Source organism: Crocodylus siamensis, chromosome 14 (assembly GCF_052110815.1).
Source record: "Crocodylus siamensis isolate JL-2025a chromosome 14, ASM5211081v1, whole genome shotgun sequence".
Taxonomy (NCBI): Eukaryota; Metazoa; Chordata; order Crocodylia; family Crocodylidae; genus Crocodylus; species Crocodylus siamensis.
Genome location: NC_143408.1, coordinates 23,476,877 through 23,493,092, shown reverse-complemented (window position 1 = coordinate 23,493,092; position 16,216 = coordinate 23,476,877). Strand labels below are relative to the sequence as shown.

Below are 16,216 nucleotides of genomic sequence, written 5' to 3'. Positions count from 1 at the left end.
CTGTTATTGATGCTGAGGGAGATTGCCATCATGATGTAGGTCTCTGGGGGCAGGGCCGTGATGGTGATTACAGCGGGGCTGAAAATCCTTGAAGCTCCAGAACCAAAAATATTGGCTAGAGATCACAGAGCTGAAAAGAAGAGTCAGGGAAGAAAAATAGCTCAATAAATAGCTCAACAAGAAAGAGATGTGTACAGGAGTCACGGGAGATTATCTCTCATGTCGACGGATTCATAAAGGAAACGGAGCTGCGGAAGAATGAATTGGGTCAGTCACTAAATCTGATGGTTTCCTGAGCACTTGGCAGAAAACAGGTTTGTCTTCAGAAATTCTCCAGGCTCTTTGGTCAAATTCATTGTGCTACGGCCTAGTTGGGGAAAGGGCCAGAGAGGCTGTTGTTGTTTCTGTTCCTGGGCTTATAACCAATCTGCTCAGTTGCTGAGATTGGCAATGTGCCTTGGTTGTGGCAAGAAGGGTTTTCACTTGGTTTTCCCAGTCTAGGGAGCAGGGAAGTCGTCCTTTGAGTTCTGTGCCAAGTCCCCGTGCTGTAAAGTAGCTTGCCTGCCTCCGCCTTGCAAGTACAATAAGCACCGTCACCAGATCCAGTGGCAAACACAGTCCCCGCTTCCTGTAGCTGGCACCTTATACCCAAGGGGAGCCCCATTCAAGTCACTAGCACACAGCACCATTGCAAGGGTTTGCCCGTCACGGCTCAGTTGCCGAATTGGGGCCATGACTCCGTGTCAGGTGTATTCTAGCCAGCATTTCTCAGGGTCACATGGATAAATGAAAGGGTCCCAAACAAACTGTAAAGGAGAAAAATATAAAAGAGAAAAATGTGGGGAAGGGTGGCTTTTCCCTTGCAGGCTGGCAGAGCTCCAGTCTGCAAGGGGCTGCTTGGGACCCCCTAGGTCCCACACACACCCACCTCCTGCCCCACAGGCTGGTCAGGGTCGGGAGTGAGGGGCACTGAGTCAGGACTGGCCATCAATGTTTCCAAATGGGTCCTGGTACAAAAAAGGTTGAGAACCGCTGGCCTAGTTTTGTTAAAGGGTGAGAGCTGTGGGGAGACCAAGACTGAACCAGGCTTTCCCTGATCACAGCATGCGGGTTGGGCTGGTCAGCACAACAAACCAAAGCCAGGTTTGGAAAGGAGTTAGAGCAGTGGGTTGCAACCTTTTTATTTGCAGACCCCAACATTTCAAATGGAGGCACAGATCCCTTTGAACTGTGTGGTGTATTCACGTTTGATTGACTGTAGTCATCGTCCGTGGACCCCCAGGCATGGTCTGCAGAGCCCCGCGAATTCACAGACCACAGGCTGAAAACCACTGGGTTAGAGAACAAAGGAGTGGTAACCAGGCTCCCTGACACGGCTGCATTTGTGCGGTAGGGGTGATGCTGGTCTGTGTTTCTCTTTGCTAAGCTGAGGAACTGTGCTAGATCCTGGTCAGTTCTGCTCCAGGCTCACTGAAGCACCATCTTTAAGCCATGTCCTGTGTTCAGTCTCACGCCATGAGCAGTTAGATGTGTTATAAAGCCCTTCCCAGCCTTACAGATGACCCTTGTAGTACAGTTGAACAATGTGGATCTCAAAAATGGGATGAGATTTTCTGCTATGCTGCTTCCTAGCAATGGGCCATCATAATCATCTGCAGTTGAGAGCTAGTGGAGGGAGCAACGTTTGGAAACTAGCCACTGGCTCTGTGGGAGAAGCCTGGTCTTCAATTAATGCACTGGCTCAGGAGACTGTGGCTTCATTCCTGGCTACGTGTGCAAGTCGGGGCAAGTCACTTGCACTTTCAAAGCCTCAGTTTTACCACCCATAAAAAAGAGATGTTGCTGCCTGTGCAAGTGCCATGAGGAGAAACACAGTAATGGTGCTCAAGCTCCCCAGGGATAGGGGTCAGGTAACCAAGAAAAGAAAGTGCTTCTTTTGCACCTGGGGTCAAGGCCATTATAAGGGGTGCTCTCAAATCAGCTGCACTTGTCATGCAAAAACAAACCACCGAAAAATATCTCCTCCTCTAGTGCTTGGTCCACTTGATAACAGCCTACTAGTGCTCCCTGCTGATGGAAGACACTCCCTTGGCTTGCATGGTTGAATGCAGTTTGCAATGTCCTGTGTTCAAATCCTGCAGATAATCTCTGTCAGGGCCTTGTTGAATAGACAGACCCCTTACAGTGCAGTACGTTTTGCAGGTTGTAGCAAATCCAGGGCTGCAAAGGGTTAAATCCAAATTCAAAGGGAGTAGCGCTTCATGTTAAGCATGAATTTTATTAGTCATATATGAGGGGAAGATTATGTGTTTGTTCTAATGATGTCGCCTGCTATTGTCAATAAGATTACAATGCATTGTTCAATCAGACTCCTCATAAGTGGAGCTGCAAACCTCTCCAGCAGACAGACTATCTATTGGGTGAATCAGACAAAAAGTAATTTTCATCACTAACAAGATTTAAAATTAAATTGTGTTCTTTCTCCTTTCAAACTCATGACTTAAAATCTAATGCTCCTGAACTGCAGGGACTCGCTGGCTGCAGCTGGGCCAGGTATAGTGTGGGCCTGAGCAGTGCCAGCTTCCACAGCTTGCATTTCATATCTGAACTGTCCTCAGGAGAGCAGGGTGCATGTATGTGATATAGGTGTAGGACTGTAAGGCATATATGAGGACAAAAAATGGAGCTTGGGAGTAATGGAGGTCTAGACAGCTCTGTTTAATGGGGAAGGTGCTCGCCTGGCCTTGGGGAGCCCTGGTTTATATTCTAGGTAGCAGTTCTACTACTCATCGACTGTGTGTTCTTGGGCAGGGTGGAATTAGCATCACATGTAGGATCCTAAATCCACTAGTGACTTCTCGTTAACATAAAACATAAAGCCGCTGTCGGGGCAAGCTGTTAAGTGCTAAATCAGCCGTGTGCTGACTAGGTCTCTGCAACATGCCATCCACCCTATGCAGAAGCAGCCAGGGAGCAGAGTCGGTCGTTGGCCCTAATGTTGACAGGGCAAGGAGCATGCTCAGAAGGCTGCGTGTGAGCTGGCAGAGAACCAGCCTGGTCAAGTTTATGTGCAAGGGAGACAGGGATTGGAGATGAGTCTCCGGTATGTGGACCAAAGATGGACCCAGGTAGGTCAGAGCAAAAGTTAAAGGAGGGCTGAGGATGCAGGCTTTTGAGACTTCTTTGCCCATGTGCCTAGGCAGGGTCAAAATTATTTGTTGGGAGGGAAGAGACCAGGCTCTATACTCCGTGCATGTGTAATTTATGTTGTCAAACCTAGCCCAGAAGCCAGACCCTCCCACCCTGCTCTTCTGAAAAGGACCAAGACCTTACGTGACCGGAGGACCACGTTCTAATGCTGCTCTCAGGGTTCTCCGCCACTGCCTTGCCGGGTGACCCGGTCCCTCTCCTGCTCTGTGTCCCAATTCCTGTAGCAGTAAAATGAGGATAAAGGCGTGTGGTCTCAGAGGTGGCGTGAGCCAAATGGTAATCCACGCCTGGTAGGTGCCTGGCTCCATGCCTGTTAGGTGTCAGGCTGTGCCTGCTGGCAGACCCTTCTGGTCCATGGAGTTGTGGGGCCAGCGGTGGGAGTCTGTGTCAGCTTTGCCCCTTGGAAACCGTGACTGTGCCTCTTTGTCTGAGTATCAGAGCTAAGCTTGTCAGCCTGACTGAACTGTGCGGTTGCTGGAGGTGGGATACACCTGGCTGTTCATTCATCCAGTGCAGTTCATTGTCTGCTTTTTCCTGTATGCTCAGAACATGTCCCCTTTGCCTTCCAGCTGTCAGCTGCCCCCCCAACAGCCACTACGAGAGCTGCGTGTCCGTGTGCCAGCCCCGCTGTGCTGCCATCCGGCTGAAAAGCGACTGCAATCATTATTGCGTGGAGGGGTGCCAGTGTGACCCTGGCTATGTCCTGAATGGCAAGAGCTGTATCCTTCCCCACAACTGCGGCTGCTACTCAGATGGAAAATATTATGAGGTAGGATTGTCGTCTTCCTCGTCCTCCTCCTCTTCCTCCTTTCGGGCTAAGACATACACTTGGAGATGTGGGGGAAGGAGGGGAGTCTTTCACCAACATAACCGTGCAGACACATTCAACAAAGACAAAGTGGCTTACCTCTTTGTGACTTATCTCTGTGCAAATCACTTTTTGCCCTTGTGCAGCATATACACACTGGAGGTTTAAGCCAGAGCACCTGCATCAATGCAGAAACCAAGCCAAGCCCAGGACTAAATTCTCATTTACACTAAGGCATTTGGTTATGCCATCGCAAGCAGCATAAAACGCTCCTAGGAATAAGCGAGTACTGGAGGCAGTCTGTGTATCATGGCCCACCTTTTCCCCCTTTCTCCCCTGTGCTTTCCGGTAAGAGTCCCCTGATGGCTCTGCATCTCTTGCTCTTAGCTAACTTCGTCTGGATGGATGGAGGGGTTGCATCTCAATGACGGCACCTTCAAGGAGCTGCTCTTGTCTTTCTTTTTTTCTCCCTTCCTGCTCAGAGAAAGTTGACTCTCAGAGCAGACAGCACAAATTATGGTGCTTTTCTTCCCCAAACAGCCTGTGGAATTGGGTAATAAACGGTTCCCAAACAAGAACAAAACAGACACGGAGAATGGAAATGTGCTCCATCTGCTCTGTTTTTTATGCCCTTTGTTGCCTTCTAATTGGAGAGGGCCCTGTTAGACTTCAGTTCAAAACAAGGGAATTCTTTTCTGTCTTTGCTTCTGGCTCCGTGGGAGGGTGAAATCTTCCTGGAGGATAATTTGTGGGTACATTTAACAGCTTCCCCCTCCTCGGCTAGCTGCACCACTGGCACAGGACCACGGAGAGAGTTTTCTCTGTCGTTTTCTGGAGAATGATCCCGGCATAATTAATAACGTAATGTATTTAGCTATATAATTCTTCACGTTATGTAATATTAATCAGCTCTAATCCTTGCAAAGGAACAACAAATTCTTAATAATGAATTAAGAATTTCAGCCTGGCGCACAGTAAAAGCACGATGCAATGAAACTTTAATTGGTCTGGTATCATTTGCGTGAACCGGTGATGTCGGTTTTCCCTTTCCTTCACCCATGCAGTTAGTTCTCTTGACTTCAGGGGACTTAATCTCTCTTTACCGTCGAGTCAAATAGAGGAGAGTGTCGGGTTTACATCTCTACTAGAAATTATAGGGTTAAAGTAATAAACAGTGGAGGGCGGAGGAGAATCTGGAGGGAAGTGAGAGATGTTTTCAGATGAGAGCTGGCATGAGGGGGGCCGAGGCGGAGAGATGCAGAGGAGAAGGCTCTCGTGTCTTGAGTTTGTGAAGGGCCGTGGATGGTTTTCTGCTGGGACGTAGCAAAATGATACCATTCATTGGCCAAAAGCCTACGGCGCCCCCGATGCAGCTGGGAGCGGGTGGTACCGGCGCTCGCCCCACCAGGCCTCGTGGACCATTGTGCTGTCGCTGGCATTCAGTTGCTCTGCTGTCACTAATAAGCACTTCTTTTCAGTGGCTTGTCACTCGCATCATTTTCTTCTCCTCTAAGGCTTAAATTAGACATGAGAGTTGGTTGGCATCTCTCACCACACTCAGCCCCAAACAGGGGATGCATTGAGCAATAAAACAAGAATCGTTCCATCAGGAGAGGTAAAAAGTTAACACTGACAGCTCTTTCTGTGGCTTCTGCGTATCGATTTTGCATTTCTGATGGAAGTGATTTTTCACAGGGAGAAGGGCCATCATGTTTGCGCACAACATACAGAAGTGTCAGACTAAAATGAGGACGTTTGAGAGGGGTGTGTTTGGCCCTGGAGTAATTAGTTTCCTCCAAGGGAAGTACCAAGCCAGTTGGGATATATTTATATGTATAAGCTGTGTATATGTAGTTTAGAAAAGAAACCTTCAGTGGTTGAGTGGATGGGGACCAGAAGCCAGGACTCCTGGCTTCTAGTCCTGTCTGAGACTGACTCTGCCTAATCTTGAGAAAACTGCCTAGGGCATGGGCAAAATGATCAAACTGCCGCCAAGGCAGCCATCGAGCAGTAAGTGCCTGTCTGCTGGGTCTTGCCCTAGGGCGAACAAAAGCAGCTCATATGAGCTTGTACATGCTGCTCCCGTTTGGACCCGGGGAAAGACTCAGTTGTTTTAGTTATAAAGACCAGACCCTCCAGTCCTGGCTTTTCAACATGGCTGTGACACACCCATTACATGTGTATTGTACAACACTGCAGGCATGTTTTGCACATTTCCCATTTGCATACAAGGGAGATAACTTGCAGCCTTTACATGCATGAAGAAAGGAGGCCGTAGATCCACTGGGCAGCATTTAACATGGCCAGGTGACTCTGCCCAAAAGTACACAGGTGGGTTTGAGTGTGGTGGCCTCACAAATGGAGCTGTAGATGAGAGTCTCACCTCGGGGTGATTAATGCAGCCGTGGAGTGTTTGTCGCACTGAAGTCATCCCAGGGCAGGCTGCTTCTCGAGAAAGATGGCTTGTTTACGAGCTGTTTTTATCCAGAGTCCTGTGGTTGTTTTTCTCCTTCAAAAAAATGTGGTGTCTAAGTTCTTATCAGAAGTGAAGAATACCTGTATGTTCAATTATACTGGAAATCTGATACAGGGGCTTTAAGTCAATTTGTGTTCTGCTGGAACAGTACAAGAAAGTGGTCAAAGGGATGGATATTTATAGCGCTATAGTTTTGAGAGAGACAGGAGAGGTTGCTGTGGAAACTGCAACTTCAGATTTGCCTTACTCTTGCGGCTTGCAAGGCTTTGGCAAAGGTGCATTTCTTGGATTTATCTTTTTATTATTATTATTATTGGCTCCTAGTTCACGGAGTCTATGAAAAGTGAAAGCCTGCAGCTGGATTTTTAAAAGGGCCGGACAATTTTAGGATGATTAATTACTGTGGTGGCTCTGAAGCAGGCTAATTAAATCTCATAGTTCAGGGCCTAGGAGCACCCCAGGAGTCTGTCCTCTGGATAGTACTACGCAATTGGTGTTACAGAGCTCGCCCTCCCCCTCCATCTTCCTCCCAACTATCAGGTATTGGGCATGTCCGGCAGTGGAGTACTGGACTGGAGCTATCAATGGTTTATTTGAGATTGCATATGTGTCACAGCTCCCCTTAGCCAAAGGGTCGACTGTGCCTTAGAAACTGCCTTGGCAGGTCCGGTGGGCTGAGCCTGCATGCTCACTGTACGCCCAGCGGCCCCAGTGATGGGCACCCAGCCGAAGACAGTAGGCTCATCCATCTAGCGACGTGGCCCTTCTTTGTGCTTCCTCCTTTTTAGCCCAAGCAGCTCTTCTGGAACAGCGACTGTACCCGGCGCTGCCGCTGCTTCCGCCGCAACCTCATCCAGTGCGACCCGCGGCACTGCAAGTCAGACGAGGAGTGTGCCTTGCGCAATGGTGTCCGCGGCTGCTTCAGCACGAAGAGCTCCTATTGCATCGCAGCGGGTGGCGGCGTCTTCCGGACCTTTGACGGAGCCTTCCTCCGCTTCCCAGCCAACTGCGCCTTCGTCCTGTCCACCATCTGCCAGAAGCTGCCCGACTTCTCCTTCCAGCTCATCATCAACTTTGACAAGTGGTCGTCCCCCAACCTCACTGTCATCTCCCCAGTGTATTTCTACATCAACGAGGAGCAGATTCTCATCAGTGACCGGAACACTATCAAGGTAAAGTGCTGGGGTTTTTGGAGGGGAGGCAGAGGGGAGTGCCTGACCCCCCAGAGGCAGGGCCACGCTGGGATCATTCCAGGTGGAAAAAGCCAAGACAAAGAGTCTTGTGCCACTGCCCATGGTTGACCCATCTGAGCTCCTTCCCCGTGAGGTAGATTGGCCCTAGATAAAGCCCAAGTGGAGTTCAGAAAGTCTCCAGCTCCCTCCCCATCTCAGGTGATGAGAAGCTCTTCTCAGGGGTGGGTATGGTGGATGTGAATGTCGTTCTCTACCTAGTGAAGAAACGCAACCACGTAGGGGAGTGTTAAAGAGCCTATTCACAGGGTCTGTGTCCCACAGATCACCTTGAGGCTAATTTGAGTCCAAGTCTGGGTCCAACTGGTGTGTATCATTCGTGCTGTGGTAGCACTTCAGGCCAAGCCTTGCCCTGCATTATACTAGGTTCTGGGCAAACATGGAGCAAAAAGATGGTTCCTGTGTCAGAGACCTCACAGTCTAAACAGCAGTGAAATTGCCTGGTTTTACAAGGGAAATGGCCTCCTTTTAGTTTCATTTTGGAGGCCCAAAAAACACCAAAGATAGCAGGAAAAAGGAAGAATGGGAGGGGGGGATAATCATGGCGTTTCCCAGCCTCCCTCACAAAGCTGGCCGTGGCAACACACAGAGATGATGCAGCGCATCTTTGTTGGGCCATGTCCCTACTGGGCACAATCTGCCCCAAAGGTGCAGAGAGGTGAGCAGCTCCTGCACTGTCTCTTTCCTCGACTAGGTGAACGGCACCCAGGTGAGCATCCCTTTTGTTACCGGGCTGTCAACTAAAATCTACAGCATGGAGGGTTTCCTGGTGATTGACTCCAGCCCCGACATCCAGATCCACTACAACGGCTACAACGTCATCAAAATCAGCATCAGCGAGCGGCTGCAGAACAAAGTGTGCGGCTTGTGCGGCAACTTCAACGGGGACCGGACAGACGACTATGTCACCCTGCGAGGGAAGCCGGTGGTCAGCAGTGTAGTGCTGGCTCAGAGCTGGAAAACCAATGGCATGCAGAAGAGGTGAGCATAAATCTGAGCGCACAGACCCAGTTGAGGCCTTGTTCTGGCTCCAACTGAGTCAGTGAGAGCTTTGCCATATATCAGCTGGAGTTCAAGGTGTGCAGGGAATAGTCTGGATTTCCAAAGGGTCCCTCTGCCCTATTATCTGGCACCTGACATGGTGTTCCCTATATCCACAGTTAATAGCTGGCACAAGCACTTATCTTTTAGATGGCTGAGTATGTAGGAGCAACTCAGAGTTAGTCTAAAGGAATTAGGCATTTAACTCTCACTGAATTCCAGTCAGAGTTGGCCACCAAACTCCCTTAAGTCCCTTTAAGAATCCAAGCTCAAGAGGCAAGGATGGGGTTTTTAAAATGGCAGACCCATTGCTCGAGTCAGCCAGTGTGTTTGTTTGAATGTCCCACTTAGAAGTGAATTTGAGGATGCAAGTAATGAAGATGCCAGCCGCATGCACATGACGTGCCTTTTAAGGCACATGATTAGCAGGATATCAGTCTTTTGGAGGTGGGGATGGGTCAAGGAATATACGTGTCAGTCTCTGGGTGAAGCAGGGCTTGAGGGGTCCCCACAGTCCTTGTTATTGGCTTTCTGCGCAGAGGAAATTTCATCTTAGATCCATAAGATACAATGGAAGGAGAAAAGCAGCCAGGAAATCAGTGGAGAGCCTGACAATTACTCAGGACGTGATAAGGCAGAAACCTGAGCATTGTCCTCACGTCGAGCTGTTTGTGGCTTCACCACAAACCTGGGCTCACGGCCCAGCATGTCATCCCACTGATCTCACTGATGTCCTCTTTAATCCCTTCCCCACAGCTGCAATGAGCTGCAGTACTCGCAGTACGCTGCAGCTTGCGACAACGTGCAGATCCAGAAGCTGCAGAGTGACAGCTACTGCCTCAAGCTGACGGACATGAAGGGCTTCTTCCAGCCCTGCTATGGGCTGCTGGACCCTCTGCCTTTCTACGAGTCGTGTTTCCTCGACGGCTGCTACAACCAGAAGAAGTACCAGCTCTGTGGCTCCCTAATTGCCTACGGGGAGGCCTGCCGTTCCTTTGGGATCCTTGGCACTGAGTGGATCGAAAAGGAGAATTGCTGTAAGAGAACTAGGCTAACCTTCTTCTGTGCCTTGGGATTTGCTGCCTAGTACTTAGCAGTTCCATTCCTCCGCTGTATCCAGCTTCACAATGGGTGTTATGTGGGGTAGGCCAAGATTGAATTAGTTATTTGTTAATATTAGCCCATATCGTGATGGACTTCCTTTCTCTGGAATCAGCCCTTTACTAGGTAAGGCCTTTTTGAGCAGTGCTGCTAACTAGTCATGTGAAGGACACTAGTCAGGCCCCAAGAAGTCATGAGATGGGCTGAAAAATCATGAGGCTGAACAACAAAACAAAATGCTCTGACATTACGACAGTGGGTCCCTTTGCTCTGTGCTCCCAAGGATGTAAGGTGCACTTGCGTCAGGTGTCCCAGAATTTTTTCTGCAGCCGTGAAAGCAAGAAACTACCTTATAAACAATAAAGCTAAGGTGTTCATGGTTTTCCAGACCCCAAGAGCTGGGGCTCTAAGTGAATCATCCAATATCACCAGAATTGGGGGGCTGGACCCAGTGATCTGTAAGATCCCTTCTAGCCCCTAACAACTATTAAACTATGAATTGTTGCAAAATCACCAAAACTGGCACTGCTCTGAAGGTCTAGTGCATGATAAAGAACAGCCCAGGTACTGGTCTGTAAATCATGCTGCTGTTCTTGTCTCTCTTCTCCTTTTTAGCAGGAGTGGTTGAAGACCCCTGTGTGGGAGCCGACTGTCCCAACAGGAGCTGCGAGATGGACAATGGCGGGGAACTGTGTGGTTGCATTGAGCCTCCACCCTACGGAAACAGTGAGTGACCATGATAACAGCATCTCTCGCCATGCCACAGTTCAGGAGGTTAAGTGGGAAGGCCGGCTTCTGGGGCTCATGAACTCAACTGAGATAGAAAACAAACTCAACTGAGCCTTTCATGTCTACATGTAATTCAAATGAGACTGCTACTTCAGCAACCCATTTCCACTCAGGCCCACCTCTGAGACTGCACACCAGAGGGGAAAAACACTTAGGTGGGGAAGGTGCCAAAAGACTTGTCTGTCAAGGCCTTTGGGGTCTAATCATGGCTCTGGCACTGGCTTGCTGTGCAACCTCAGGGAAGTTGCACCTTATGCCTCATGTTTCCTATCTGAAGAGCAAGGCTAAAGCTTCTTCAGAGGGTGCAGTGGAAATGAGTCCTCCCATGTTTGTAAAGCACAGCAAGATCTTCAAAAGGATGCTGTTCCACAAGAGGAAAGCACGGCCAGATTAATCTGTAGCTCCCAATGTCTCCGACTTCATCTCAGTTATAGTCCCACAGGTGCAAACAAAGACATTCTTTAGGTATATGAAACCAACTGAAAATAGAGAAGCCCTTGAAATCATAGATACATTGTTCAGCCAGCCTACACTAAGAGAGAGCTCCTACCCTCTGTAGGCTTTCATCTCTTCATCATGGAAATCCGCTGGTGTAAAGTGGCATAGTAATAGAGACCTCAGGGTTTAGGTGAATTCATGCCAGCTGAGGATCCGACCTCAGAATCAAACAGACCTACTAATTTATCTAGTCCATCCTCCCAGGGGCTGACACAGGAGCACTTCCCAAGGTATACTTTTGCCTGGCCTTGTCTTTGGCTTGCCAGGAGCCCCAGGGCCTCACGTCATTTCCATACAAATGTGCATACATTTTTAAAAAAAAAATCAAAAATCAATTTTGCACGGTCCTCTCCTCCGCGATCAATGAATATAAATTGCTTGTCAGCTAGGCTCGCTGGCAATGAAAGCCTCCTCGGCATCTCTCCTCAGTGACAAGATGCAGAATGAGGAGGGAGTAGTTATCTCAGGGAAGAGGGTTCCCAGGCATTTGATGTGAGGACTTTGTGAGAGCTACATTTGACTTTTCTTCTGCCCTGTGGATGAGCCCCCCTCCCAGCCTGGAGTCTTATAATGGCACAAGACATGCAACATGCGATCAGTCTAATTTAAGAGTGAATGCAAGACAAGAGAGCAAAGAGTCGATGAGAGAAGGTTCCAGTCCTCAGCTGAAAGCAGCCTTCCCAAAGGGCAATGCTGTGAAAGTAGAGGTGGGGGGTGATCCAAAGCCTCCCTGGATTGGCTTCTAGGAAAAAATATTGCTCTCCAAAGCCACCCATGCCAGCGTTGGGCACCAAGCAGTGCTGTACCCTTCTCCCACAGATATTAGATGTATAGAAGCAATGTCCAAAGTTCTTCCTAGTAATACCTTTTGGGCCCTCTGATATGGGGACCTCACAACATGTGACAGATGTTACTGTATAAATGAAATATTATCTCCATTTTAGACATAGAAGGAAACGGAGGCCCAAAGCATTTAAGTCACCCAATACACCTCCAGTACAACTGAACAAAAAGATCCCAAGAGTCCTGACAGTGCAGCTCCACAATTTACTTACATCTCCATCCTTTCCCGAGAGCCAAGGAGAAAGACAGCTCAAGCTGCTGAGGGGCCAAGAACCTTTAGGAAGCATTAGCAAATGCTCTCACTGTGCCGTCGCCAGCCTGGCTGGAGCAACGATGCAGAAGAGCAGCCTGCTCATAGGCACGTCAACAGGGACTTGGACCCGTGGAGTATATAGATGAGGCCACATACTGGGTGTGATCACAGCAGCTCTGTTGTGGCTTCACACCAGTGGAGCCAGTAATATATGCAGACGCACACTCCAGTGCACCAGGCATTTCCATCTTAATGAAGTTACACATAATCTGACTTGCTCAGTTTTGTACAAATAATGAAAGCTTTGTGGCAGCATAAATAACATTCCCTTAAAAAAATGACTCCAGAAAGGAGCCTTAGGGGGAAAAGAGTCTGGGTTGGGTACCAGCAGGTGTCTGGGGAGGCCTGGTTTCTGGTTTCCATTTCTCTGACTCACCGGGTGATGCTGTGCAAGCCGCTTCCCTCCCTTCTGCCTGAGTTTCTTCCTCTATAATACGAAGTGTATTACATAGCTTATAAACTCTTTGGGGGCAAGGACTCTACAGGACAGGAGGGGCAGGGGGAAGTGAGAACAGGAGTTGTCCTGGCCCATGATAGCAGCTGAAACATAAATGAAAAATCTGCAACTTGGTTGAACATAGATAGACCTTTTCATTATAAAAGATATCAAAGTGCTTGCACTCTACAGACACAAGTGACAGGCAGCCACCTCTGGGTAGCAGGTGGTAGCCAAATTTAGATGCAGAGGACCCGGGTGAAGACCTCATTACCATTACGAAAAGTAGTTTCTACCAGAGCCCAGCATCCAGGGACTAGCAAATGCTGTGGGAGTTGGTCTAACTGCCTTGGAAAGATGGCGTGTCTGAGTCACGCCTGGCAAGATTTGGACCACTGTTTTTAGAGAATCGCATCTAAACTATCATTTCTCTAAATTGCCTGTCACTGTGGTGCCAGAGCACTAATCCATCTGGCGCTTAGACCACGGAGTCATCTCCTCAAGTGCTGTTACTCTTCCTTTGGTGGCAAGTCTTTCGCCCCAATGTACGCAGGGGAGATGGTATCTCCTTCTTCACTCTGAAGCTTGTCGTTTGAGTTGCTTTGTCTGAGCCAGCACCCCACAGCAAGCTGCAATGGGAAGTGTCAATGCATGGCACCTTCAAGGCAGAGGCTCACACAGCCAATGCAAAAGCGGCATGCCAGAAGAACTGAGGGCACGTGGGCACAGTCTGCACCCACAACATGAAGTGCAGGCCCAAATCTCAGCTCCTGTACTCTAGCCACCTCCTTTGCATGTGCAGTTCAGTGAGAAGTGCAAAACAGCAGATGCAAATGGAGCCTACAAAAGGGAGCTCAGCCTTCTGCACTTTGACCTCTTCTGTTCTTGTCTCCCCTAACAACTGTGGGTTTCATGGCTCATTTTGCATCCAGGTTTAAAATTCAGAAGGGCCTGAATTCTAGGACCACCGGGTACAGTAGAGAGGAAGGCCTGAGATGCACAATGGTCTCCAGGTCTGGATCTGAATGTGTCAAAGCTGGGAGGGTGTGTGGCCAGTGTTCTGGTGCTCTCCTTTATAAATCCTTTGCTGGTCATTTTTACCAGTTCTCTACTTCCTAATGCTCATGTCCACACAGGGTCTTCTCCTGGTTGGCCAGGCTTGACTTTTCAGCACTTTTTTTAAAACCACTCTTTTATTTCTCCTAGACTCCCATGACATCATTGATGCAGAAGTGACCTGCAAAGCCGCACAGATGGAGGTCTCCATATCAAAGTGCAAGCTCTTCCAGCTGGGCTTTGAGAGGGAAGGGGTGCGCATTAATGACCGCCACTGCCCAGGCATCGAAGGAGAAGACTTCATCTCCTTCCAGATCAACAACACCAAGGGGAACTGTGGAAACATTGTGCAGGTGAGAAGAGCTGTGCATGTGGAGGAGTGGGGAAGGCAGCCAGCATTTAATGGTGCATTGTTATAAAGTAAATGTTGCTGGAGTGATATGTGGAAACATACGCCCTGGAACCGAACCAAACAACACACAGGAGCATAAAAGAAATGAGTGTGAGAAACACACAGGCAGTCATTTTAGTGTCAGGTTTATTATTTGAACTCAGAAGTCACAATGACTGAATAATGCTTCAGTGCCTCATTAAATTATATTAAGGGTTGATCACACACTTTCTTTCCAGGGCATGGGGTATTTTTCTCTATATCTGTGTGTTGTAAAAGGCAGCTCCAGACTTTTTTGTGTGCATGGCATGAGAGAACAGGATGATTCCTCTGGTGTCCCATGCAAATTCTAGACTGGGCACTTGTTCTCTGCCTAGTTACATCTCCTTTTAGTGCCACTGAGATGTGGCATTCTTGTGTGTTGTTAAACAGCCATTGTTTTGTATTCCAAAAGTGGATGCATTTTAGTGGAGGGTTACTGGTATCCTGAGGGCCCTCCATGATGAACGATGCTGTTATAAGTTTAAAAAGTATATTTTGTGCTCAAATTTATTTTCTGGAGAGGATGGATGAAAGCTGACTCTTTATTACTACTGCCCTGTGCACAGACTCCAGTAGGGAATCGTGGCCCTGTTGCATCAGGTGCTGCACAAATGTAAAATAAAAAGCTATCCAGGCCTGCCAAGCAGTTTACAATCTGTCTGCAATTATTTAATACACAGTGACTTTGTTCTACTATTTTCAGGGGAGAGAAGTGGGATTGTAATGACTGCATTGACCCATTAATAGAAAAATAATGTCATCTTTTTTTCTTGGTCTCCTGCACAGTCCAATGGCACCCACATCATGTATAAAAATACTGTCTGGATTGAGAGTGCAAACAACACTGGAAACATAATCACCCGGGACCGAACCATCAATGTGGAGTTCTCATGCGCGTATGAGCTGGATATTAAAATTTCTTTGGATTCAGTCGTGAGGCCAATGCTTAGGTAAGAGTGGCTTTTGACTACTTTGTATGTGCATGTCTGCGTGCGCATAGATCTAGTGCTGGTCCGAGAGCCCCTAAGACTGTCTTCGCTGTTTAGCCTGAGAACTTGGAGGTAACTTAATTCCTGCTAGTAGTTACACTACAGTGTGGGTAGGTCATTTCTGGAACTGCCTGTGCAGGGAATGTGGCTGATTCTCCATGACTAAAGGTTGGATTCTTTCCACCTTCTAAAAAATGTGTTCTAGCTTAACAATCAGGTATTGGCTTGATGCAACAATCACTGAGTGAAATTCCTGGGGGAAGGAGGACAGACTAGATGATCACAGTGGTCTTTAACATTTCTGAATGCTCAGAATAGGAAAAGCAGGGGTGGTGATAGCCTGGCAGCTTTCCTAGCATGTGGGGAAAACTTGTAGGGATTTCTACAGCCCATCTAGGCCTTGGCCTCCATTGGAAGACTGCCAATGAATGCTATCAACATTGCCAGTTCTTGAACAGAGACCATCAAACCATGCTGTTGGCTGGTGACAGTCTCAGCCATTTCAGTCAAGCTGTATTCTGGATCCTGTTTTCTGCTCTGGGAACACCTGCCTTTCCCTGTATTCAGATGCTACTCTCCTTGCTGGTTTCTCATGAGCTTTGCTTCCCCCCTTCAGTGTGATCAACTTGACAGTCCCAACCCAAGAAGGCAGCTTCACAACCAAGATGGCCTTGTACAAGAACTCCTCCTACAAACACCCCTACCGCCAGGGTGAAGTGGTGCTAACCACCCGGGACGTGCTATATGTGGGGGTCTTCGTCGTTGGAGCAGATTCAAGCCACCTGATTCTAACGCTGAACAAGTGTTATGCAACCCCTTCTCGGGACAGCAACGACAAGCTGAGATACTTCATTATTGAAGGAGGGTAGGTGGCGTCTAACAAAGCCTTTCTCTGCCTTTCTTTTGCTACACAAGTTTGTTGGCTGGTGTAAAGCACTGAGGACAACAAGGTCCCTTCACACCAGCTAACAAC

The 16,216-nt window shown here is 48.4% G+C and overlaps 1 protein-coding gene across 2 annotated transcripts in view; it reads left to right on the top strand.

Annotated features, from left to right (window-relative positions):
* The window catches only part of LOC149853467 (tubulin-specific chaperone cofactor E-like protein), an 84,722-nt gene that overhangs the window by 64,096 nt on the left and 4,410 nt on the right, over positions 1-16,216 (top strand). Inside the window, exons 12-19 of one of the 2 annotated variants that reach the window (XM_090027005.1) lie at positions 3,780-3,979; positions 7,283-7,666; positions 8,439-8,725; positions 9,527-9,822; positions 10,502-10,612; positions 13,972-14,174; positions 15,041-15,204; positions 15,860-16,108. In XM_090027005.1, the coding sequence (XP_089883131.1) occupies positions 3,780-3,979; positions 7,283-7,666; positions 8,439-8,725; positions 9,527-9,822; positions 10,502-10,612; positions 13,972-14,174; positions 15,041-15,204; positions 15,860-16,108 (1,894 nt within the window). The remainder of the gene's footprint in view (positions 1-3,779; positions 3,980-7,282; positions 7,667-8,438; positions 8,726-9,526; positions 9,823-10,501; positions 10,613-13,971; positions 14,175-15,040; positions 15,205-15,859; positions 16,109-16,216) is intronic. The other variant, XM_090027004.1, reaches the window with a different exon arrangement.